This window comes from Mustela erminea, chromosome 18 (assembly GCF_009829155.1).
Source record: "Mustela erminea isolate mMusErm1 chromosome 18, mMusErm1.Pri, whole genome shotgun sequence".
Classification (NCBI taxonomy): Eukaryota; Metazoa; Chordata; class Mammalia; order Carnivora; family Mustelidae; genus Mustela; species Mustela erminea.
In genome coordinates, this window is record NC_045631.1 from 37,024,068 (window position 1) to 37,048,551 (window position 24,484).

The 24,484-nt window shown below is 57.6% G+C and overlaps 1 protein-coding gene across 1 annotated transcript; it reads right to left on the reverse strand.

Moving 5' to 3' along the window:
- Positions 1–2,024: 2,024 nt before the first annotated feature.
- NGFR (nerve growth factor receptor) lies at positions 2,025–21,384 on the reverse strand. Its single transcript, XM_032321788.1, has 6 exons — positions 21,176–21,384; positions 14,343–14,484; positions 10,597–10,956; positions 6,765–7,017; positions 5,137–5,297; positions 2,025–4,435 (listed from the first exon to the last, which is right to left on the reverse strand). The coding sequence occupies exons 1-6, from the start codon at positions 21,251–21,253 to the stop codon at positions 4,134–4,136; spliced, it is 1,296 nt and encodes a 431-aa protein (XP_032177679.1). The 5' UTR covers positions 21,254–21,384; the 3' UTR covers positions 2,025–4,133.
- Between the last annotated feature and the right edge of the window lie 3,100 nt (positions 21,385–24,484).

Consider the following 24,484-nt stretch of genomic DNA (forward strand, 5'->3'; position numbering starts at 1 on the left):
TGTCCTCTGGACGTGGAATCAAGAAACCTGATTTGTCCAGATTATGGTGAGAGCCTCCCCAAGGAAGCACTTGGGAAAAAAGGAGCAGGTGTTCCAGACAGAAAGAACAGCACGTGCAAAGGCCCTGTGGCCAAATGGAATATTGAAGCTTGAAGAATTGTAAGAGGGCCGGTGTAGGGGGATCCCACAAGAGGATGAGGATGGTTGGAGCAAGGCAGTGAGTGCAGAGGAGCTGGGAGGGTCCTCATGCACCTCTCTGAGGGCCACATTACAGATGAGAGGCTGATAAGCATTTTTGCCCTTGTGGGGGAATTAGAGAAAGAGGCATGGAGGTTAGGGTGGAGGAGGGCAGAGAGGGTTTCTCTGCAATGTGCTGGGGGAAAGGGGTGCGAATCCGTGGTATGATGGCTATCAGGCTCTCTGCTCCGCTGCCCCCGGGGACCCTAGGTCAGTGGGAGCCCTTTCCATCCTCCCTTCCCAATTCTGTGTGCTCTGAGGAGCTTTTCTGAATGGCCTCTTCTCACCATTGCTGAGGCTTTCTTTACTTTAGGCTGCCACTGACTTCCACCTCCCCGCCTCTTCTGCCACACTCCAGCCTCCGAACTGCAGCCAGAGTGAGGGCTTTCTCAGAGGAAGTCTGTCTGTGGGACACCCACCCTTAAAAATCCCTCAGTGGCTCCCCAGTGTTCTCAGAACGTAGTCCAGACCCCTTAGCCTGTCTCTTTGTGAGCCCTTCCCTATCTGGCCCCTCTGACCTTTTCTCTCTGGGCTCCAGGCACAGGAGCCTCGCCACGCCCGCATGTGCTCTGCTGTCTCTTTCTTCGGGGCCTTTGCTGAGCTGTGTCCTCTGCCAGTAACGCTCTCCTCCCCCAGCCTGTTGACTCCACTCTCGGTAACAGCTCAGCTTCAACATCCCTTTTCTGACAAGTCTCCAACTTGAGCGCCCTACTCACCCCTGGCATGGCGCGGCACACCACCCAGGCCCTGTTTGCGGTCTCCCGCTCGGGATCCCTGGACTGTGTCTCCCTTATTCCCACAGGCAGCATCTGGCTCTCCCCCACCAAATTAGAGGCATTTCCCCCCCAACAGAATGGGGGTCCTCTGAGGGCGGGGATTGTACCTCCCTCATCAGAGGAGAGGTACCCAAGGTCCAGGGCTGTGTTTTTTCCAGCAGACAGAAGGCTACCTCAAGACACAGCCTGTCTCCCCCATCGCGCTGGGGATTATCCAAGTACCAGATCGTCTCTCTCATCGACTCCGAATCACCCTCCTCCACAGGCGCTCTTCACAGCCCTCACAGACATGGGGGTGGTGGTGGGAGATGGAAGGTAGCCCCACTCTCCGCCCTCATCTAATCCTTGGCTGGGGCTTGGCTGGGGCCCGGCTGGCTCCTGCGTGATCCTGAGACCACGAAGATTTGTTTTCTGTTCTTTCCGGGAAGAGCAAGCCTCCCGTGGCCTTCCCCAGCAGCCATGAGCCAGCCCCACCAGAAGACCCGGCCAAGGGCCCAGCAGAGGCTGAGCTGCTCTGACCAGCTGCCGGACCAGCCTCAGAGAGGGGCACAGGCCTGGGGCCGGGAATCCTGCCACTCCCAGGCCAGGCAGGGCTGGGAAGCCAGGCTGCCAGGAGCCGGGGTTGGGACCTGCCCCCGTCGAGAGCCGCAAGGGAGGGGCCTGCCTCCATGCAGGCCAAGCAGCCAGGCTCCTGCCAGGCCATCTGGAGCCAGACCCTGTGTGTGTGCTTGTGTGTGGGTGTGAGTGTGCGGCTCCCAGGCCATGTGGGTGGCTGGGAGCTGTGGGGTTGTGACCCGGCCCTCCTACCCAGCCTCTGGCTCCCCTGTGGTCAGTTTCACTTCTGACATCTGGTCAAGTTCACAGCTGGCCGGCTTCCTGCGTGGTCATTTTTACTTTTCTCGCCAAAACCTGGGGGCAGAGGGCCCCCATGCCTTCCCTATCCCACTTAAATTAACTTCATGGCTACACATGTGGATTTGCTTGATTTCTATGAACACTCCCCATTTTGTGCGGGTGGGGGGCAGGAGAGAAACAATAGGACAGGAACTCACCAAATTAGAAAGTATACCTGGGTCCCTCCTGCCACACACAACCCCCACTTGGCTCCAATCACATGCATTTCCAGAAAATCTCTTTGCACTGGCTTTCTTTCTTTGCTATTATAATGTTCATCATTTATGTTTTATGTGTAGGTTTTAGGAAGGCCCAAGAAATGATTACACAGGATGCAAGGGGGAGGTGACAGGGAGTCTGGGGCTCACAGCCCCCAGCTAGGTGGCGAAAAGGATTTCATCTCAGCCTAAAGGGAGGCGGAAGGGGCCCCAGAACCAAACACATGCTAAAACATACTTGCGGTACCCCAACCCCCTCCCCAGCTGCTGGGGAGGAAAATAAATACACTCAGATCCTGTCCCGCTCTCCAGGTGCGCAGGTGGGGGCCAGCAGGTGAGCTCCCTCCTCCCTCCCGTCAGATTGAGGTCACAGAAATGCCATCTACTTACAATGTTCCCACTGCCTTACACGGAGCTGGGAAAACCCTGGGCTGGGGATAGGGTAGCTGTCAGCACGCACACCCTGCTTGGGGTTCGGGGCTCGGTCATGCTAAATAGAGGGGCGCCACACTCATTCCAACGTCAAGCAAAACAGAACAGGCCAGGAGGGACCTCGTGAGACCTCACGGCCCCTTTCTGGCACCAAGCTAGGGAATAAACAGTCCTTCGCAGGGTCTTCTCAACGTGGGGAGGCCCTCTGCGGGCCACAGTCTCCCTCCGTTCCTTCTTGCTGCGTTCCCACACTGGTCCGCTTTTCTTCTCTGCAGCGGTCGGAGCCCAGCCAAACCCAGGCTCGCAGGAAAAGGAAGGATGGGGGGGAGCATTCCTCCACGTGCAGGCCCTCGGAAGCCAGACGCCAGTTCAAGCCTCAGCCTTCCTTGGCCCGCCAAACCAGGGGCGAGGAAAGAGGGCAAGCCGAGTTCAAATCCCTTCAGTGCTTCTCTGGCAGCTGCCCTGGGCAGGATCCGGTCCCAGCCCAAGAGAAAAAACTTGTGGAGAAAAGCAGGATTGCTGTGTGTGTGTGTGTTTGTCCCAGGTTGGGGGTCCTTAGTCCCTGACCCCCGGGCCTGGCTCTAGGAGAAGACACTGCCTATGTTGGCCCCGGGTCTGTGCTGGGATGGAAGCCACCTGCACACTGGGCCACACTGTGGACGCCACACTGGCATGCCCGAGCGGGACTGGCAAAGGGGAGCGGCATCCTTTTCCACAAACCTCAAACCATGCTCCATCAAGTCCGCCTCTGACCGTGATGGATCAGTCCACCAGGCCTTGGGCGAAGCCTCCCATCTCCACAGGGGTTGGACAGGCCTGGGGGTGGTGGAGGGCACACTGGATTTGGCTTTGAGACATTTCCCAGAGGGTTCCCTGCCCCCCACAACCCCTCCGCCGGCTCTCTAACCTCAAGAACACCTGAAGGTTGCACCCCTTAATTCAGAGAGCGGGGGGCCAGCCCACATCTGTCTTCCCCATTGCTGGGTGGCTTTGGGCAAGTCGCTCCCTCTCTCTGGGCCTGTCTGTCCTATACATGAAACAAGGGGGTAGGACTAGACTTGAAAACCCCCTTGCAGCTCTGACAAGCCTCTGGTCGTCTTCATCTTGGGCCAGAGAGGAGGGTGAGGGGGCTGAGGGAGGACGTAGGCCACAGTGATGGTCCCTCATTCCCCAAGTTCACAGTGTAGAGCCCATGGCTCTGGTTCCTCGGTCTCTCCCTTTGAGTCTCTGGGGCTTTGTCATCACCCCCAAGACCGCCCTTGGTGTCAGCCCCCCAGGCCTGACACCTGCTGAGGTGGGAAGGGCTGGTCCACCTCGAAGTGTGGGGAGAGGGGAGCAGAAGATGCAGATGGGATGCTTAGGGGCAGGGGTGAGAGGGGCAGCAGGGGCCCTTCTGGCACCGGAAAGAGTGATCAGAAGCGATGGGGCCACACAGGAGCCGGGACAGGGCAGTGGTGGAGGGGCCTGGGCCCCACGGCCCTGCCCAGAGGAGCTCAGCTCTGACGCTGGCCTGTGGGGGCGGCTGGAGCATCAGTCGTCGGAATGTGGGGGCAGGGCAGGGGCTCCGGGCGGCGGCTCACACCGGGGAAGTGGCCGTGGACTCGCTACACAGGCTCTCGACGATGTCGGCTCGCTGAATGCGGCGCAGGGCCGCCAGGAGGGCGTCGAGCGTCGCGCTGTCCTGGGCGGCCCAGCTGGCAAGCAGGGCTCGGACGGGGCAGGCCTCATGGGTGAAGGAGTCTATGTGCTCCGGCTGGTAGCCCAGCTCACCGGCCAGGTGTCGCCAGGTGTCCCCCGCAGAGCCGTTGAGCAGCTTCTCCACCTCCTCCCGCTTGGCTGGTGGCAGACTGCTGTAGAGACCTCCATCCCCCTTGAGGGCTGCCAAGAACCAGGGGGGGCGTCAGAGGCAACCTGCCACACCCCCTGCTCCCTACAGTGGGCATGGGGGCCCCTGGGCTAAGACCCAAGAAGGGCTGAGGATTTCTCCTCCCTGGTGGGGGGAGGGAGGAGGAAGCCTTACTCAGGGCCTGGAGGCAGAGGTCTTGGATGGGGGGCAGGGCCGCAGAGGGGTCTAGGGGTGCTGACTCGCCTCCTCTCTTGCCCATAGCGTCAGCATTACCCTTGCCATCTCACCCGGCACCCCCCTACCCCCTCCCCCCCAGCAACTGGGTGAGATGGCAGGGCAGAGGAGGGACACCACTCAGTCCCAGACTCCACCACAGCAAGTGTCCTGGAGCTGGGCTCTGGGCCACTAATTAGGGCCCATCATTAACTACTTGTTCCCCAGAAGTCTAGGGCAGGAGGCTAATCGCAGCCACTTTGGGGAGTAATTAGCCCTAGGGGGCACAATTAGCTTGATGAGTCTGGATGCACCGGTTTGTCCAAAGCTCTCCCCTCCCACATCTCTCCACTGGAAAGACCTCTCCTCCTCAATTGCTTACTTGCCTGCTTCTCCCATCCCACACAGAGACCCTGTTCCCTGGGAGCCCGCCCCTCCAGCAGTCCTTCCGACAGTCTACCCTCACTCACTCCTTTCCTTCCTACCTCAGTTTCCCCCTCCCCGCGGCCTCACTGCTCACCCTGGCCTGCGGCAGTCTGCGTGTGGGGCTGCTGGTCATGCAGGCTCTGGCTGTCCACTGAGATGCCACTGTCACTGTGAAGCTTTTCTCCCTCCGGCGGGGGTGTCTGGTTCGCGGGCCGGCTGTTGGCTCCTTGCTTGTTCTGTTTGCAGCTGTTCCACCTGGAGCCAGAGGACAGGCCCAGGCTCAGGGGGCGAGCGCCCGCACAGGCCAGGGACCTCAGGGTTCTGTGCTCTGATGTGTGGGGGCCGGGGCCCTAGCAGGCCCCCCCAAGCAGAGCCACTAGACCACCTAAGGTCCTTTTTCCTCTCCATCTCCGCCCGCCCCTGGCCTGTACCAGAAGCACTGTGCGGGCAGACCGGGTCTCAGGGCTCGGTGCACACCGCAAGGGTTCCATGAATGTTCGCACAATGCATGGTGCACCCAGTGATTTCTCTGGAATTCCACTGTTCCCAGTCTACCCTGCTAAACTACTCCCACATGTGTGCGGGGATATGCACCAGGATTTCCTCTGCTATTATTAGCAATAAGAAAAAGCTGAAAATAAGTCAAACGTGCATCAAAAGAAGACTTCAAATGAATTAGGATCCATCCATACACCGAGTGAACACTTACAAACAATCAGATAATCCAAATGTCCTGGTGAAAGCTCTCCCAAGGGAGATTAAGTAGAAAAGTAAGTTGTAGAATATGGAGAGTGGGAGCCCACTGATGCTTTAAGAAAAAAAAAAAAACCTTCTCTGTGTTTATGTCTAACTGTAAAAAGTTTTATGTACATGTGTTTATAAAGGCACAGAAAATGGCTGGAAAGGATCCATTCCAAACAGATTCCAATGAGGAGAGAGGTAGGATTTGGAGAGATAAAAGAGGTCTTTTACTTTTTGCTTTACAAGACATTGGTCTTGTTTGCATTTACCCAAACAAGCATGGATTACTTTGAAGATTTTCTTTTTAGGAATGGAAAATGCACTGGAACATTTAAAACACTTTCCAGGGGCGCCTGGGTGGCTCAGTCCATTGAGCGTCTGACCCTTGGTTTTGGCTCAGGTCGTGATCTCAGGGTGGTGAGATGGCGCCCCACGTCGGGCTCTGCGCTCAGCGTGGAGTCTGCTTGGGATTCTCTCTCTCCCTCCCCTTCTGCTCCTCCCCTAGCTCATGCTCTCTCCATCTCTCTCTCTCAAACAAATAAGTAAAATCTTTAAAAATAAATAAATAAATAAAACTCTTTCCAGAAGTTCTTGCACATTTTGAATTTCTGGATGGATTGATGGATTGACGACATCCCCAATGTGACATGGGATGGAAGAGACCCATGAGGACATAGGTCATTGGCGGGCAATGAGGTTTGAGGGATGATGGCACAGGTGCCTGGTAAAGAAAGCTCGGTGTGCAGTTGGGGGCGGGGAGTCAGGGAGGGGAGCAGCGTGGGAGCGGGGTGGTGCTGGTGCCAGACAGGACAGGAATCACCCCCCCACCCCCCCACCCCAGACGAGGGGCAGCAGGTGGTGAGGATGAGCATGGTTTGGGGTTGACTCTGAAAAGTGTGTGAATTTTCAGGTCAAGATCATGGTAAAGCCCTCCTTGAGAGCAGAGGCCCAGTTGTCTGTCCCCTGCCCCTCCCCCCTCACCTCTTGAAGGCAATATAGGCCACCAGGCCCACAACCACAGCAGCCAGGATGGAGCAGTAGACAGGGATGAGGTTGTCGGCAGTGCCTCGGGTCACTACGGGCTGAGAGCTGCCCATCACTGTGGTCACCGCATCTGTCACTGTGCTGGCTATGACGTCTTGCTCTGGAGGTCCCTCGGGTTCCTCTGTGCTGGGGGCGGTGCTGTCTGAACCCTCCGAAGGCGTGGACCGGGTAATCCACCGGCCAGGGATCTCTGGGGGAAGGAGCTGCAGGAGTGAGGGCCCGCTCCCCACCCAGGCCCCTCCCCTGCCCTACTGACCGGCTCCAGCCCTTCTTCCCCAGGCCCTGCCTTGCGCCAGGCTGTTACACAGGGAGGGTCAGAGCCAGGATTGTGACTATGAGTCATGACGGTAGAGAAGAGCAAGGGCCTGGGTCCCCTTCAGCTCTGTCCTTGACTTACTCTGTGACCCTGGACCAGACCCTTTGCCTCTCAACACCTCAAATCCCCATCTATAGCATGGGGATGCTAAGAGAGACAGTCTCTAAGCCCCCTTGCGTCTGAGGTACAGTTGGGACCCTAGGACTCTATTTTGCCTCCCCTGGTACCCGGAAGCCTGGCATGGAGGCAAACACACCCAGAAGAGAGAGTGGGTACCAGGAGGCCTCTAGCTGGCATCGCTCTGGGAAAATGCCATACTCGGCCTTGTCCCAGTTTGTCCCAACAGTCCCAGTCATCCTGGTCCTGAGGAAGGATGAGGGTACTCAGGTCTGGACAGAAGACACCTCCCCGCAAACCACCTCCCCAAGAACTGGCACCTGGCCTCCCTTATGGTCGGTCTCTGATGCCCTAACTCTGGGCTTGGCCGGGGTAGAGGGTAACCAGCTGGCTGGCTTTCCTCCAGCTGGCCCTTAGCTAGCGGCTATCCAGTTTCTGGTCTTGTGTGGCCCTCAAACCAAACCATGTGGTCTCGCCAGCCAGAGAAGATAGCATTGGGTAGTCCCCAGCCTCCCTGGGCGGAAGCCGACTGTTGGTGGGGCAAAGGCCTCCGAAGAAGATACCACCCACTGCCTGGGCGAGGGGGTGGCGGGGAGGACTGTGCCTTGCCACCCACCTTGGCCCTCTCATGTCAGTGGGCACTGCCAGCCTCCCTGACAGGGGGCCTGGCACCTCCTGGCACCAGTGGGCGGGATTTTCCACTGTGCCACCCAGCCAGGGGCTGTCCCAGGGGCTGTGGCTCCAGACGGCCTGGGGGTACCCGTCTGGGCAAAGTTGCCTACCCCATCCGTTCTCACTTCCCACGCCTGGGGCAGGGACAGGCAGCAGACAGGACATGCCAATGGGGTGAAGGGGAGGCATTTCTTCCCTGGCTCCACCCCGTTTGCCCACCCAAGTAGGAGTGGAAGCTGCCCCTGGTTTCTCGGGCCTCCTCGGCTCAAGACGAAGATGGTTCAAAGGCCCCCATTTTCGGCACCTTCTGAGGGGTAAGGCTCCCTGAGGTGAATCTGGAATCCATCTGGCTGGCACTAGGGAGGGGGCTGCCACCTGCTGCCCCATCTTCCCCCTCCCCCAGCTCAGCCCTGGGGGGCAGCGGTAGGGCGGGAAGTGGAGACACAGCCCTGTTGTTTGGCAGCCCAGACAGGGTGTCGGACTGGGGAGGGTCTTTTCTTGCCCTGCTAGGGGACTGGGCAAGCTGGTGGGGACTTCTGAGCCCTGAGGCTGAGAAACAACTGGCTAGGAACCCCCTCCACCCCAGCGGCCGAAGGTATGTTGGGGGTTGTTGGTAAGTCAGGCCATCACAGAGGTTCCAGAAATCTCAAAGGGGAAAGACTGGCAGTGGGCATAAAGGACAGACCAGGCTTAAGACAGGGCTGCGCGGGGCACTTTCTCCTCATCCCTCCAGTTCCCTTTGGGGCAGGGCTGAGCGGGGGGTGGGGACAGCAGGATGAGATCCAGATGGGGCCATGTCCACCAGCATTCCAACCCCCTAAGCCCTTGGCGAGTCCTGACAGCCATTTCCGGAATGGGAGCTGTCAGACTTGGGGGTGGAGAGAGGGACCAGTTACTCTTAAACCCAAATTTCACTGGGGTGAGAGAGGGAGGGAAGAGACCCCAAGGCTGAGTGAGTCACCATGTTGACACCTGAAATGTATACACAAGAAAGTACAATGTACTGGAAGGGGGGGGGGGCAACCAAACCACCATCCAGTTCCATTTCCTGAAGATTCCCTCCACTCCAGCTGACATTTAACCCTTCAGAGGCTAAAGCAGAGAACAGAAGAGGAGCAGGGATAAACACAGCCGTCCGGGGTACTCTCCTCCTTCAGGATGGCTGGGGGAGTAGGGTGGTACCTGAGAGGAACCTGTGAACACGTCCAAAGGCGGGACCCTCCCCTCCCCAGCCACCACCTTTCTTTGCTCTAACCGCGCCCCTGACTAAGTCCCCCTGCTGGCTGGTCTAGACTTGCCCGTGAACAGTGCTGCCCGCCCGCCAGCTGCTGGATCTCCCTCCCTGCTCTGCCCTGTGCCTGACGCCACTTGCCTGTCTCCTGGCTGAGGGCGATCACCACCGGAACCACTCCATTCTGGGCCCCACTCCGCCGACCCTTCCCAACCCCCATGCAGGAAGCTTCACACACACACACACACACACACACACACACACACACACACACACACCTGGCCTCAGCCCAGTTTAACCACCCTCCCCAGCTTGAGCTCCCGGAACCAGGGATAGCGGGATGCAGAAGGCAGCCACACTCCCCACAGCAGGGAATCTGTCTCCTCCATCTGACTGGGGATGGACTGAAGGCAGAGGCTGTGCTGCCTGCCCCAGAATGGGGGACCTCCTGGGACCTAAATGCTGGGATGTCTACCTCATCAGACTGGGGCAAGGGCTATCTTTTTCCAACAAACTTGGGGCTCCCTGAAGGAGGTACTGGTTGCTTAGAGTGAAGGCACCCTGAGGGAGAGGTCCCCAAGGGAAGTAGCTAATGAGGTGCCCAGGCATGGGGGATGGACAGAAAATAAAGGCATTGTCCCAGGAACTAGGTGCACTCCTTGGGACCCGATGCCCGACTAAGGTGAGCACACCAGTTCCTACCCCCACCCTGGGGCTGACAGCCCTCCATGTGTGCCCATCTCCTCCTTGGGCTCCTGAACCCTGGGTCTCCTGCTGCCCTTCTTCCTCTGCGCCCACCACCTCCTTAGCATTCCCTGAGTCCAACGCCATCCTCGGCTGAAGGGTAACAACCACTGTAGACCCCGCCCCCCAGACAACACCACTTAAAGTGGGCCAGTCACCTTCCCTAATCCACGACCGGGACACCGCTGAAAACTGGATGACCAATGAGGAAACTGAGGTCCAGAGACAAGAGTGACCTCCCCACCATCACTCAGCTAGTGACAGAGCAGATTCCATCCCAGGTGCCAGAGCCATAAACCACTGTGGACCCACACCATGCCTCCCAGCCAAAGGGTCCCAACTCCTGAGAGTCCTCAAGGCCCTTTTCCCAGCCCAGAGAGCCTGCTCAAGGCTCAGACATGTCCTGCACTGTGCTGGGCCACAGTGGCCACCTCCAAGTTGCTTATCTGCCACTCATCCAACCCCGGGAGGGCAGCCACCGGCGAAGAAAGCCCTAGAAACTGAGTTGGAGTGGAGTAGCTGCGGCCTGGGAGGAGGCTGGAGGCATTCCCAACACGCAGCCCACGGAAGGACGCGGTGAAAGGAGGTCCCTTGGGCCTGGGCTTCCAAGGAGGGCGGCGGCCTCCCCCACCCGCCCCGGCCTGGCCCTCCCCGACCCCCAGGGGGCGCCCTCGGCCCGGCGCGCTCACCCTCGCACTCGGCGTCTGCCCAGCGCGTGCACTCGCGCAGCTGGCGCTCGGTGTCCTCGCACACCGTGCAGGGCAGGCACGGGTCCACGTGGTTGGCCTCGTCGGAATATGTGCCGTCAGGGCACTCCTCGCACACGGTGTTCTGCCGGTCCTGGCACGAGAACACGAGGCCCGAGCCCGCCTCGCACACTCGGCACGCCTCACAGCGGCCCGTCGTCTCGTCCTGGTAGTAGCCGTAGGCACAGCGACACACGGCGTCGTCCGCCTCCACGCACGGCGCCGACATGCTCTGCAGCCCCACGCACTCGGTGCACGGCTTGCACGGCTCGGTGGCGCTCACCACGTCCGAGAAGGTCACGCCTGTGGGCAGATGGACGCGCGGGACAGCCAGGGGCCCAGAAGGTCACCGCCCGCTGTCTGGGCACCAGGGATGCAGGGGCCGCTCCCCGAACCCTAGGGATCCACCCCCTTCCCCCACATCTGTGAGATCTAAAGGCGGCCCAGGGGGAAGGAGGGGGGGGGGTGGACAGGAGCCCTGGGTGCGGGAGGCCTGGAGTGTGAGGCTTCGTGGGTAACCCAGCTGGAGCCCGGTACATTTCTTGGCAAATACTCTTCGAGAGTTCCCAGCCCTGGACCCTTGTTCCCAGCGTGATTAAGGAATAATCTGAGCGTGGTTCCCACCCAGCCCTCCCCGGGGGCCGGAACTGGACTGTCAACCCAACCCAGGCACAGGCGGGCCTTCACGAGGGAGCCTCCCGCCTCCGCTGCCCTTCTAGTCCTCTTTGCGCAGGTGGGGGCTCAGGTGTGGCCCGACCAGGGTTAGACCGCAGAATTTCCCACCCATGGCGCTACCCCACGCTGCTTAAGGGCTTGGCTCCAGACAACGAATCAGCAGGAGGGATTGGAGCTGAGAAAGCAAGGACTTACCTGTATAGTCCTCTGCCCTTCCCAGTGGCACAAAGAGGAGCTTTCCAAGCTCACCCTTGACTCATGCTCTCTTAATGGCTATGATGTCTGATAGAACAAAGGGAGGAACGCCAGGGGTCCTCTCCTCCAAGTGCAAGGAAGGGGAAGGCAAAGAGCCAAATCCTCTTCATCCCTACCCGCCCAGGTGCAGAACTCTGTGCCAGTCGGAATGCAGAAGGATGTACCCTTGCTCCAGGGGCAGAAAGAGCAGGATTTAGGAACCGGGAGCCAGGAAAGGAGGTTGTATTCAGCGTGTGGAAGTAGAAGTAAAGACTAGGATCCCACTAAAGGAAAATGAAAGCCTGCCCTGGGTTCTGATCTCAGACTTCTCTAAAGGAACCGAGACACCAGGAGCACGGAGCCCTTATCTTCGGGGTAGGAGTGGAGAAGCGGATGCAAAAGAAAAGCAGAAATGAAAAGGAAAGCCGCGGAGGGGGAAGAGAAGACAAGACAAGGACGGGCCTGGAAGGAGACCAGTTTTAAGCCAGTCTTGGCAGAGGACGAGCCCCTGGGTCTCTCTTCCCAGGCATGGAGCTCACTTGGACCTAAAACCTGCTTCCGCCACTTATTAGCTGTGACTCTGGGTGTTTTCCTTCACCTCTTTTGAGTTTTTTCTTTCTATGTAAAACAGAGAATAGTATCTCCACTCACAGGGTTGGGGTGGGGAATAAATGAAATTCTACCATAAAGCACTATACACACCTCAGGGATCCTGCAAAGGTTGGGCCCCCCGGGGTGGACAATGGCAAGTCTAGTGAACTTGGGTCCGAGGGAGAGGGTCTGCAGAAAGGACTTCCAAATGCAGGATGTCCAGCTTATACAAACAGGAGGATTCTATCTGGTTGACATGTGGCAGGGGGTGGGTTTAGTCACACTGGAGGGGGAAAGAATGGGGGGGGGGCTGCCCATGGGAAAGCACAGAAAATTAGTAGGAAACTCCTGGGAGACAGTTTTAGGGGGGGTGGGGGAAATGTGGTATTTTTTGGCAGAGAATGAAGGCAGGAGCTTAATGGGTTTCCTTGTGGAAACGTTTTGAGGATGGAGGGGAAAGTCCGCTGGGGTCTCCAATGCCATAAAGTGAGCTTATAAAGGCAGCCTGTTAACACAGCTGGAGGGGGGAGGGGAACAGGGGGAACAAATGGGAGGGAGGACTCCCGCCACCACCTCCTCGCTGGTCTCCAGCTCCTGTCCCTCGTTCCCCGGAGATGCCCGAGCCTCCCTCTTTTGGGCTTCTCTACCCCACCTCTTGCTTTGACAGAAGGGAGTGGGTTCCCATCCTGGGAGACTTAGGGTCCAGGGCAGAGAGGACCTAGGCAGGGGTCTAGGAAATGAGAGAGGAGGTTTTCGTGTAGCCTACGGTTGGCCAGTCCTGTCCTGGGATGGAAACTCTGGGAGGCCAGGACAGGTGGAAAGGTGGCAAAGGCACGACAGAATGTCTAGTCTCTCCATCTAGGCCCAGGCCCTTCTCTGCGGTGGGATGGACTTACAGGACCCACCACAAGCACAGAGAAAGGAAAACTGTGTGACTGGGAACACCAAGGAGTTGGGGTTGCCAGATAGACAAGGCTGTGTGTGTTTGCGGGGTGTGGTAGAGAGGAATCCAGATGTCAGACCAGGCAGATGAGTTTAGCATTCTTAGTTCCTAGGGTGGAACCTGGAGGTCCACACCTGGGTGGCTCAGTTGGTTAAATGTCTGACTCTTGATGTGGGCTGGGGTCATGATCTTGGGGTTGTGGGATCGAGCCCCATATGGGGCTCCACGCTCAGCGGGGAGTCTGCTTAGGATTCTCTTTCTCTCCCTCTACCCCTCCCCCCCGCCGTGTTCTCTCTCTCTCTTTCAAATAAACAAATAAATCTATTTTTTAGATAAAAAAAGAGTTCCCAGTTCCTATACCCTTGCTCCTATCATGATTAAAGAAGAATCTGGTATGGTTCCCACTGGCCCAGGTGCGCGGTGCATGCCACCTAGAAGGCACGGTATGACTAGGCAGGGAGAGGAGGTTTCCGGGCAGGAAAGGAGCACTGAGCCGGTGGCCTGAAGGCAGCAGCTGAGGCTGGGGGCATCCAGAAGGGATAGAGAGGCCTGGACCAAAAGCACACAGAATTCAGCCCCCAGACCTGCCATCCTTCTGAATCCTTTAGCAGCAGCCCCGGAAAATGTGGTTCTCTCCCCTTTCTGAGGAAATCCCAGGTAGGACGGGCCACAGCAGCCCTTTCTCCTCTCCCGTCTAACACCACCCCACAGTGAGGACAGTCCCTGCTCCCACTACCTCTGGAAAGCTCTGATTCCTTGGTCAGAGCTGGGGGGACAGATAGCCACATGCTCCCAGAATCCCCCAAGGTCAGTTTCCAGGGCAGCCAGGACTTGATCCTCCTCCCCTCCCCCCAAACACACTGAGGGTAAGTGGCAGCCATTGATTTTACAGCGCAGATGGTATTTTTAGCTGGTCTCAGCCTCAGCTACTCCTCCCACCTGGCCGCATTCCCCTACCAGGACTCTCCACCTGGGGGCTGGGAAGGGGCACCCCTGGGGATCCCTCTTCGTGAGGTCCTCCTCCTCCCTCCGCAGACTTCCTCAGCCATTCTCAGTTTCCCTTCTCGCCTCCTATACTGGGCCGGACCCATTCTGGTGCCCACACAGAGGTGGGGAGGAGACTCTGCCAGGAGGCAGAGCCCTTGTCAGGCTTCTAGTGGGCATGTGTCTGCCAGGCCTGGCGCCCTCCCTACCCACCCCAGCCCCTCCCCCCACCCCACCCCCACCGTCCCGACCCCGTACTCACTGTCCAGGCAGGGCTCACACACAGTCTGGTTGGCTCCACAAGGCTGGGCCACCCCCTCACCCAGGTTGCAGGCTTTGCAGCACTCCCCGCTGTGGGTGTACAGGCCGGTGAGACATGCCTCCTTGGCACCTCCAAGGGACACCTGGGCAGGGGGATAGATGGGAAGGTCAGACCCGGGAGAGAAGCAAGAGGGAGTGTCTTCCCAGAGATCAAACACCCCCTCCTAAAGTCTTCTATTGGAACCACCTGGGCCCGGATGAGCTCACCACGGAGGCATCAGGCACATCAAAGCTGGGGCCAGGGGAAGAGAGGCAGTCGGGGACAGGGTGCCCCTGCAGGCTGCCGGGGGTGTGAGGTCAGAGCCCCGACACTCACGTTCTACAGAGTTCATCTTGGGGTGATGGCAACTTCTGGAATCCTGAGGACACACCACATGGGGAAGGCAGCCTGGGACCCAGCAGTGGGCCACTGGCCAGCATGGGGCTCCCCACCAAGGGGGCCCTGGCAGCTAAACTCTGGAGGGACAGCGGCAGGGCTCTGTCTACGCAGAGGGAAGCCTTGTTCTAGCAAAGGCTAGCAGGGCCCTCCTCTGCGTCCTTAATTCTACCGTTTCATATGTTAGTCAGTGAGTGGTGTCTGTACCCAAGAGCAGAAGACAGAGGGCTGGGGTCATGGGTTCGAATCCAGATGTCCTGGCCTGTTCTGCTTTCTCTTTCTGAGTCTTCCCTTCTCACCCACAGAGACAGAGTCCACTTGGGGCCAATTGGCCAGAGTCTGGCACCAAGCAAGGAAAAAGGGGCGCCTGCTGGTTTCTCTCACCACCCAGCAGCCCAGTTCTACCAGAGTCTGATTTCCAGCCACCAGCCCTCTCCTCTCCCTGCCCCCATGCAGCCGGTGGGAACAGCGCTGGAACAGGGGAAAGGGGAGTCAGATTCCTGCCACCGAGGCATCTTTGCTCTTTGCTCATGGATGGAACGATTTAGCGCCAGATTCCCTTGGGGGGAGGGGGTGGAGAGTGCTGGCCGCTTGCTTTATGTTTCTAGTCCTTAAAAAAATTCTTCACGTCTAATAAAACTCCAAAGCCTGTTTCTCTGGCCTCAGACCATGCAGCTCCCATTTGGTGCCAGGAGGAAGCATGGGCTCTGGGGTCATGGGACTAGAGCAGAGTGTTAAAGGTCCTTTTGGACATTCCTTGCTTCCATGTTGGCAAGCTCATAGCCAAAAATACTCCTTTTTCCCTCCAGTCCTTTAAAATATTCTGAGGTCTAACCAGGGTTCAGTAAAAGGAGGGGGCTGGACAGGTTGGATCTGTGTAGGAGGCAGCTGGTGGTCTCAGGAGACCAGCAGGGAGGGTGAGGGCAGCACAGGATGGGGGTCCTGGGGTATTTGCCACCGTCTTCTCCCAGGTGGTAGGAACACGGGTCTGGGAACATCTGCAGACCAGAAACCAGGAGGGGTGGGGGCGGGGGGTGTCCCAGATGTAGGCTTTCCCCCAGGAGGGACAGAGAGACTCGGGAAGGGTCTGCTTGGATTTCTTTTCATCCTTGAAGGCTCATGCTTAAATGTCACTTCAAGGAAGTGATCTTGTAGCCCCACACCCCCCACAGGAGGCAGAGCAGCCCTGTGACATGTTTTCCCAGTTTACTGTGAGGCACATGCTGCAATGTCCCCCACTGGACGGTCAGCCCCTGGGCGGGGCAGGACTGCAGTTGCCCCAGCACCTGGTACCCAACTTGAATATTTACGGGATTTCAGAATGTGCAAATACAATAACGACCTCAATTACCTAGAACTCCTGGCTGGGAAATGTAGGATGGGCGTGACTTTCAGGATAGCTGAATTTCCCAAGAATTGAGGATTTGCTGCTCTGATCACCTAATGTTTTTCATGTTATCCACGATGGCTGCACCCTTCTCATTCTGGAATATATGTTCACGGTTTCCGCATGACTCAGGGGGGACTCAGTGATGATTCTGGGCGATAGTGCCGTGAAGACCTCGTGTTCTTTACCCCAAATCACCACCACACTTTTGTCTCTGAGTTCTTGTCAGCCTTTTTTTTCTTTCTTTTCCTTTTTTTTTTTTTTTTTTTTTTTTTAGTGTTTCTCTCTCCCTCCTTCCTGCCAAGATATCAGTTGTCAGTTTTTGCCGACACCAGAGTGTGACCTGAGCAGCCCCTCCCCTACCATTCTAACTCATTAGGTCAAACTGGATGTAGAAATCGTGTTAACTAGCCTGGGCAGGAAGGTGTACATCAGGAGTGTAGGTGGGATCTGAGCCCGCACGGGGTGGGCGGGGAAGGGGGCATTCTCGGAGTAAAAGGTGTGAGCTGTTCTGCCTTCCTCCCCGGTGGCCCCCTGTGGCTCTGACTCATGGATCAGAGCTGGGTGACCTGGGACACGCTGAAATCTCTCTGTGCCTCAGTTTCTCTATCTTTAGGTAATGGTGACAGTACCTGCCTCTTCAGATGCTGTAGACACCAAATGAAGGTGTTCACACACTTCAGGAGCCCTCTGTTTTCTTTCCCAAGGTCTTTCTTGCCTCGTTTGTGGCTGCTGGCTGGGTTCCCGTTGGTTGAGCTCAGCAAAGAGCTGAGCAGTGGAAAGCTGAGGGGGTCTGTCCGTGGCACTCGAGCGGCCTCTGCCTGCCCCTCTCTTTGACGCCTGCTCTCCCGGCGACAGCCCTCCATCCTCGCTCTTCTCCCAAGTCCTCGATTTGGACTCCAGGCCCCATAATTAGTCACCATGTGTTTCCTGTGCTTGTTTTATGTGCCCTATTTCAAAACACCCCAGACCTGCTACCTAACGGTCTGTGACTTTGGGGCAGTTCCCAGTCTCTCTAAGCCTGTATTCTCCCATACAAAACGTTGGATCGGTAATATTTACTGCTCAGGGTTGTCATGAAATTTACATGAAATAATTTATGCAAGTCTGTCCAGTGTACAGGAGGAATTCCATAAATGTTAGCTATCAGATAAGTGTCTTGTCGTGGGCTGGGTTGCTGAGCCTGGCCGGGAGGCAGAGGAAGTGGGGAGCTGTAGTCAGGCCCAAAGAGAGGAAACTGCCTAAGAGGAGGGGCAGGATAGACATGAAGAAAGACCCACCAGGAAGAGTCTGAAGAGGGCAGGGGGACCAAAGGAGAATGGGAATTGCTCTCCTCAGTTAAGTGATTAATAACCATTTATTAGTTAACAACTATGTGCTCAACATTGAGCTAAGTGTTTCCAATGAGACATGGTCCCCGACTCCCCACCCCCACCCTATCCTCCCCCACCCCTGCCCAGGGAAATCACAGTCCCATGAGGGAGAGGAGAGATCACTCCATACAGCTACTCCAGAAGCCAAGATGCTGAGGGAGAAGGACTTGAGAGACTGCCTTCACCTCCTGTCTGACAGCTGGGGAAACTGAGGCTCACGGGGGCAATTCTGCTAAGTGGCTTCATGCCTCGCCCCTGCCACGCCCTCTACCTGGCTGGGAAGCAAGGAGGGATGACACAGATTTAGGCTTATTGCTCCAAAGCGATCAGCTGACCCCTGTGCCTGAAATCTACATTTATTACATTTACTCATTTCCAATTTGATGGAATGATTTCATCCCATTTTTTAGAATATTTGCAATCCTCTTGCCAGTTCAAGGCTTCCAAAAAACGAAGGTGGAATCACCCTTAGAATTGTTGACTTTTAAAAACCTTAAATTTGTTTTCAAATTGGACAAAATAGAAAACACACCAAAATGGTTGAAAGAATTTGAAACTCTATGAATGCTTCAGTGTGACAAGCCCTAACCATTCACAACAGTTTCAGCAAAGGGGTTCCGTAGGTGAATGGAGCCATTAGCCACCACCGTGGGGAAGGAGAGTGTTCAAATATGTGGAGGGTCTTTTGCGGTCAATGCAAACGCGGGGAGGTGCTGGCACATGCGCTTTATTCCCTTAGATAGCAGTTGAATTTGGGGTAAGAGACAAGCTAATTAACTGAGGATGAGGCTGTCGGAAGAGTTTGAGAGGGGCCTGGGGACTATGGGTGGGGGGAAGGGGCGCCAAATGAGTGGCGCCAAGGACATGAGACACAGATCTAATATTTAGGGCTAGTGATGGTTAAGGTCCTCCTGTCCCGTGATCTAGAAGGCTGGGGCGGGGAGGGCGGTGGGGGATGGGGGTGGGAGGGAGACCTTGTCCACGGAGGACAGAATAAACCCCAAGATGATCATTCTGGGTTCCAACAAGGGCGCCACCACGCACGGACGGGGGAAGCCTGCTTTCATGCCCCGGAAGTCTGAGAGGTTCAACTCCCTCAACTGTAAAATAGGAATAACTAGATTTACTCTGCAGGGATCTTACACGGATTAAATGACAAGAGACATTACCCAGGGCAGTGCGTGGCACATAGTAGGCGCTCAGCCAATTTTATTATTACCACCTCCCTGCCCCGCACACCCCCCCCCCGGGAAGAATCTAGGCGCGTGAATGGGCCTGGGCTGGTACGGGGGGGTGGGGGGAGACCCCAATTTCCATCCCGGAGCCGCACCCCCCCACTCCCCGCGCCTGGCCGCTCCTGTCCGCCCATTTGCTGCCCTCGTTGCATCCCTATTAGGCGCATTAGCCAGCCGGGCGGCTCCGGTTACAGACGTCTGAATGACAAAGTGCCTCCATTACCGGCGCGGCCCGCCAGCCGAGCCGCCGGGACGCGCTCCGGTTTCAGCACTCCATCGCCGCGGCGCAGGAAGAAACTCGGACCGCCGCGGTGCGCACAGCCAGCCCGCAGACAGCAGCCCGGCGAGGCGCAGGCAAGCGCCGCGGGGGCTGCGGGGAGACCGCTCTCGGTGGGGCCCACCTTCCCGAGCCCCCAGGCCCTCCGCGCCCAGCTCCCCTCTTCCCTCGCCTCTTCTCTATTGGTGGGGGCACTCTTCCCGGCCGCCGGCCGCAGCCCACGCCCTCGCCGCTCCGGGGGCCGCACTGCTGGCCGCCCCAGTCTCACCTCCCCAGTCAAGAAGCATCTCTAACCCGTTGCGTTAGTCAGCAAACCGGCCCGCAGTCCCTCCCAAATCTCCAGAGAAGCCACAGGTACTGACAGCTCCAGGGAGCTGAGCTTCGGGGATGGGGCCAGCGTCCAGAGAGGGTCTCTGCCCACCCCAGCCCCCACAGTTCCACCGCCAGCCGAGAGGCCGGGTGAAAGGCGCCGGCTGCCCCCCTACGGGGAATGGGCTGTATGGGGGAGTATGGGGAGTGCCGCGCTGGGAATCAGGCACGGCACAGCCTGGCTAGCACTCTGGTTTAACTTGCTTTGAGATCTTGGCCAAGTCGTTTAAACTTTCAGAGCCTCAGTCTTCCTCCCTGCAAAATGGGGGTTAGGGGTGCAACACTCAGGAAAAAAATGAAGACAGCAGGGAGAGTGAGGACTCCTATTGCCAAACTCTGTGGCACTCCGTTCCTGGGCCCACACAGGTCACACCTCCTGACTATCTTGGGACTACGGGATGGACTTAGATGCTCAAGAGGATCCGCAGTCCCCTGCGGAGGCGGAATCCGCGGCGTCTGAGCGCCTCCGTTCGGTTCCGTGCCCAGCGTCTTCCACCAAAAGCTGGGGGAAGGGAGGGTTGGGGCGCGTGCGGAATCCCGACCCGCCTGGGCGCTGGACCGGTGAGAACTGCGGGCGCCGAGCTCTGGCGGCTTAACTTAATGGGGGGTCCGAGTGGGGGCGCGGCGCGCAGCCCCAGGCTCGCCCGCAGCGGCAGATGGCACAGCCCTCGCCTCTCAGCGCCCCCTGCGGGCCGCCTCGGCAGCCGCGACCCCCGGCTGCGCGCCGCCGGGACCTTCCCCGCCTCTCGAGTCCCGGCGCTCTGCACCCAGAGACTTGGCTGCGGCCAGACCGGTGGCACAATGCCCGCTCCATCTCTTCCGGTCCCCCGCGCGGCTTCAAACCTCCAGAATGAGCGCGTCGGCGGACCCCGCCGGGCGCAGGAGAAGCAAGGACAGGGTTCGTCCCGACGAAGTGGGCGCTCCCTTCCCAGCCTCGGATCCCCAGCCGCAGTTCCCAGACTGGGCGAGGCCGCAAGAAAGAGCGCGCGACAGGCGCGGGAAACGTCCGTCCCTCTGCTCTGCCTGCTCGTCCCACTGTCCCTCGGCGGGCAGGCGTGGCCCGGGCCACTTTGGGGTCCGCTCTCCCTTCTCTGCCCTCTTGCATTTTACTGGCATCTCTCTCCCTCGCTGTCGTCCTTTTTCTCCTCTCCCTAACCCATTTCTCTCTCTTCGGGCGACCCCCGCCCCCCCGAAGCTCACCCTCCCACACCCCTCCCCCCCATTGTCTGGCTGGCCCTCATTGTCCGATGCCCGGTCCCCTCTGCCTCCAGTCCCTCCGACCTCCCCCATTGTTCTATCTCCTTGTCTCTGGTTCCCCGCCCCTGCTCCTCTCGCCCCTCAGATCTCTAATCCCGGTCCCATTCCTCTTCCTTTAGCCTGGGTTCCGTCCCACGACCCTCCAGAGATCAAGATGCTCAGGAAGAAAGTCGCCTCGAGGTCTCAGCATCCAAACGCCCTCTTCAGAACCCAGACATCTGAGAGACCCCTCTCAGCTCCTCCACACGCACCCTCCGCCGTACCTGAGGACGCGCATCCGTGCGCCCCTCTCTCCCGCATCTCCACCCTTGGCCTCAGGGTCTCCCCTGCGCTCTGAGAACCCTAGACGCTCCTCCGTGGATCCTGGCTGCGGACTCCTCTCCCGCCTTCCATCCCCAGCATCTGGGATCCCAAAGCTCCCTTCTGTTTTCCCTAGGGAAACCTGAACCCACTGGGGTTCCCTGGGAGAGGGCGCGGGTTGCCCTCCAGCTAGCACTCACCCCCAGGAGCAGCAGCAGCAGCAGCAGCAGCAGCAGGCGCGGCCCGTCCATGGCGCTGCGGGAGGCACCTGCCCCCATCGCCCGCCTCCCGCGGCAGCGCTCGGCTTCCAGTTGAGTCCGGTCCGCGGACAGATAGGGCTGCGCTGCGCTGCGCTCCAGCGCCCGCCCCCCAGAGCTGGCTGAGGCTCCGCTCACTCTGGCTGCGGGCGGGAGGGGCTGCGAGAAGCCAGTGCGGCGGCCCCGCCTCCTCCCCGCCCAGCCCGCCCACCCCCGGAACCGCGCCCGCCCGCCGGGTTGCTTCGGGGAGGGGAGAGGAGGGGAGGGGAGGGGAGGACAGAGGAGGGGAAGGGAGGAGGACTTGCGCGGAGATGCGCGCCCGCGCGCCCCGCCGCCGCTTTTCCGCGCGGGGCCCTCCGAGCCTCTCGAGACTCCGCCCCGGTACCCAGTGCCGGGTCCGCGATCGTGCGCGTTGCTCCCGGATGCTGTGGGCTCGGGGACCAGGGCATCCCCTCTGCGGCTCCTGTTCCTCTCCGCTGCAGACCCCCCACAGCGTTCCCTGTCTTACCCATCTTCTTCTGCCTCCAGCTTCAGCTTCTTCCCGGGGGTCCTGCTTCCTACCCAGCCACTGTCAGCAAGAATGCCCCCTGCCCGCCCCGCCCTTCATCTCCTGGTCCCTTCCCAGGGCAAAGTCCTAGGAGAAGGGGAGGGGAGAAGTAGCAGGTGGCCTGACCCTGAAAGTGAGCAGAAGGGACATTTAGGTGGGATGTTATCTGAATTCTCAAAAGATGGGTTTGAAGGGGTAACAGGTGTGCACACAGCCATAGGAATACACCCGCTCTCAAACTCACATATATATGTGCTTACCCACTACGTGTGTTCACACCTCCCTCATGCATTCATGTAAACCTGTGCATTCTACACATGCATGTGCACCCACACACTCATGCACATTTGCACACTCATTACACATGTGGTTATAACATTCAAATACACACTCACCTATACATTCATACATGCAAGTATACGTGTGCAGTCATCTCCACACACAAGCCCTCACATGCACAGTCTCTCACAAGTGCACGCATTCACGAACACACACACCCATGCACAAACATACACTTACAGACCCAACAGTATAGTCTTCACTAGACTGTATTTCCATTGGCTTATGAGCTCCCTGCAGACAGGGACTATGGTTTCATATCTGAATGCCTGGTATACGGCAGATGTTCAATGAAGGCCTGTAGAAGGGAATAAAAGGAAACGTGGTTGGATAGACTCATAACCATGTACCATGTACTATCCAAGCATCCCTGGGACCATACTCACCATGCTCTAGAAACCACAGCATGTCCCAATCACGGGTCCCTGGCAACCTAGGGAGAGTACTACCAGTGTTTCCATGGGAAGCACCCCTACCTCAGTACTTACTCCCTGCTTGTCCCCACCCTGTCCTGATCCCCTGGCAAGGAGGCCAAGAAACAGAGAGCTTATAAGGAACAAGTCTACAAAGCCTATCCCCACACCCTGATCCGCCATGTGCGGACCTCAGTTTTGAGTTAGGAAAAAATTGTACTGCCCTCCCACGTTACAGGAAGAGGCGGAAGATGAAGTGCACTTGTGAAGCGAGCACCTAAGCGGTTGGTAGGTGATTCCCTATATCGGCTGAAGCTCATTTATTCAATCATTGCGGGGGGGGGGGGGGGAATCTGCCCTATGAATGCCTTTCCTGTGTATCCAACAAAGTCCAGGGGACAGCCTCAGAAAAAACAGGTAGACATCACTGTGTCCTTGAGCATGAGCGTGGACGATCCACCGCTTCCAAGGCCAGGCAGCTAGCCCTTCTTCAGGAATCCCTGAGGAGTCCCTCTCCCAGACAGGGACCACCTCTAAACTGTCTCCTGCTCCAGCAGCTTTTATAGCTTGGTCTTTCCTCTCCATCAAGTTCATGGACGGCAGGAAGGGCCAATGTTAGTACTAACAGCGGCATCAAGCTGCTTACTACTAAGGGTATCGACAGTGTGGCATTAATTTAAATACTCCTGTTACTAATTTATGATCCCGGTTACTATTATTGCCAGGGTTATCCATCTCAACACGATTTAATATGACCCACACTACCATGGCTGGGCCTGGGTTATTAATAATTTCCATGGTTTTGATCATTTAAGCCCTACTCGAACAATTACAAACAGCAATTGTTACTATTATTAGCAATATTTCTATGATTAAGCCTGAGCGCAAGACCACGATGGAATGCTGAGAGCTGGTGGGGAGAGCGGCTGCAGAGTGCTGGGGGAGAGAGAGAGCACCAAACTGAGAGTTGGATAGGCCTGGCTGTAAACGCCTACATGCTTTACCCCCCACCACACACACACACATCACTCACTCCCCCCGTGTCTTAGGTGGGTTATGTCATCGCTCTCAGACTCAGTGTCTTCATCCACCAAGTGGGAATGCCTTTAGAAAGATCTTGGGGTGCCTGGGTGGCTCAGTGGGTTAAGCCTCTGCCTTCAGCTCAGGTCATGGTCTCAGGGTCCTGGGATCAAGCCCCGTGTCGGGCTCTCTGCTCAGCGGGGAGCCTGCTTTCCCCTCTCTCTCTGCTTGCCCCTCTGCCTACTTGTGATCTCTGTCTGTCAAATAAATAAAATCTTTAAAAAGAAAGAAAGAAAGAAAGAAAGAAAGAAAGAAAGAAAGAAAGAAAGAAAGATCTTGAATGAGCACAGTGAAGAACAAACGAGACAACATAGTGTTCATCACCAGGAGAGACTTGAGCTCTTTGCACTCCTTTGGCACATATTTATTGAGCACCTACTGTATGCCCCACACTCTTGGAGGCACTGGGGATCCAGCAGTGAATAGTCCTCATGGGCTGTCCCAGGGGCTGGTTATTTGATGTGAAGCATGATTTTATAATGTGGCATCTTGGCCTGATTGTGCCGTGGATAGCATAGCTGTGATCAGGATGTTCCTCTGCGGGGACCATCATCGTCACTACGGCTGTCACCATCACGGCCACCTGTACCAACATGGTCACCATGACACCAGCATCACTGCCATCACTATCACACCCACAGTCCTCCCCATCACTATTGTGACCACACAATTAATTGTCACCACCTTCACCGTCATTGCCACGACTGCGGGGCCACGGCCACCAATGCCATCACCTGGTATCCTGCATCTGCACCACCACCCAGCAGAGATTCCTCTGCCTGATCAGTGCAGGATCCCTGGGTCTGTCCCTTTGCCTTGGAACAATATCGGAGGCCCTACGGAGCCGCTGGTGGCCTCAGTCTATCTCCCTAA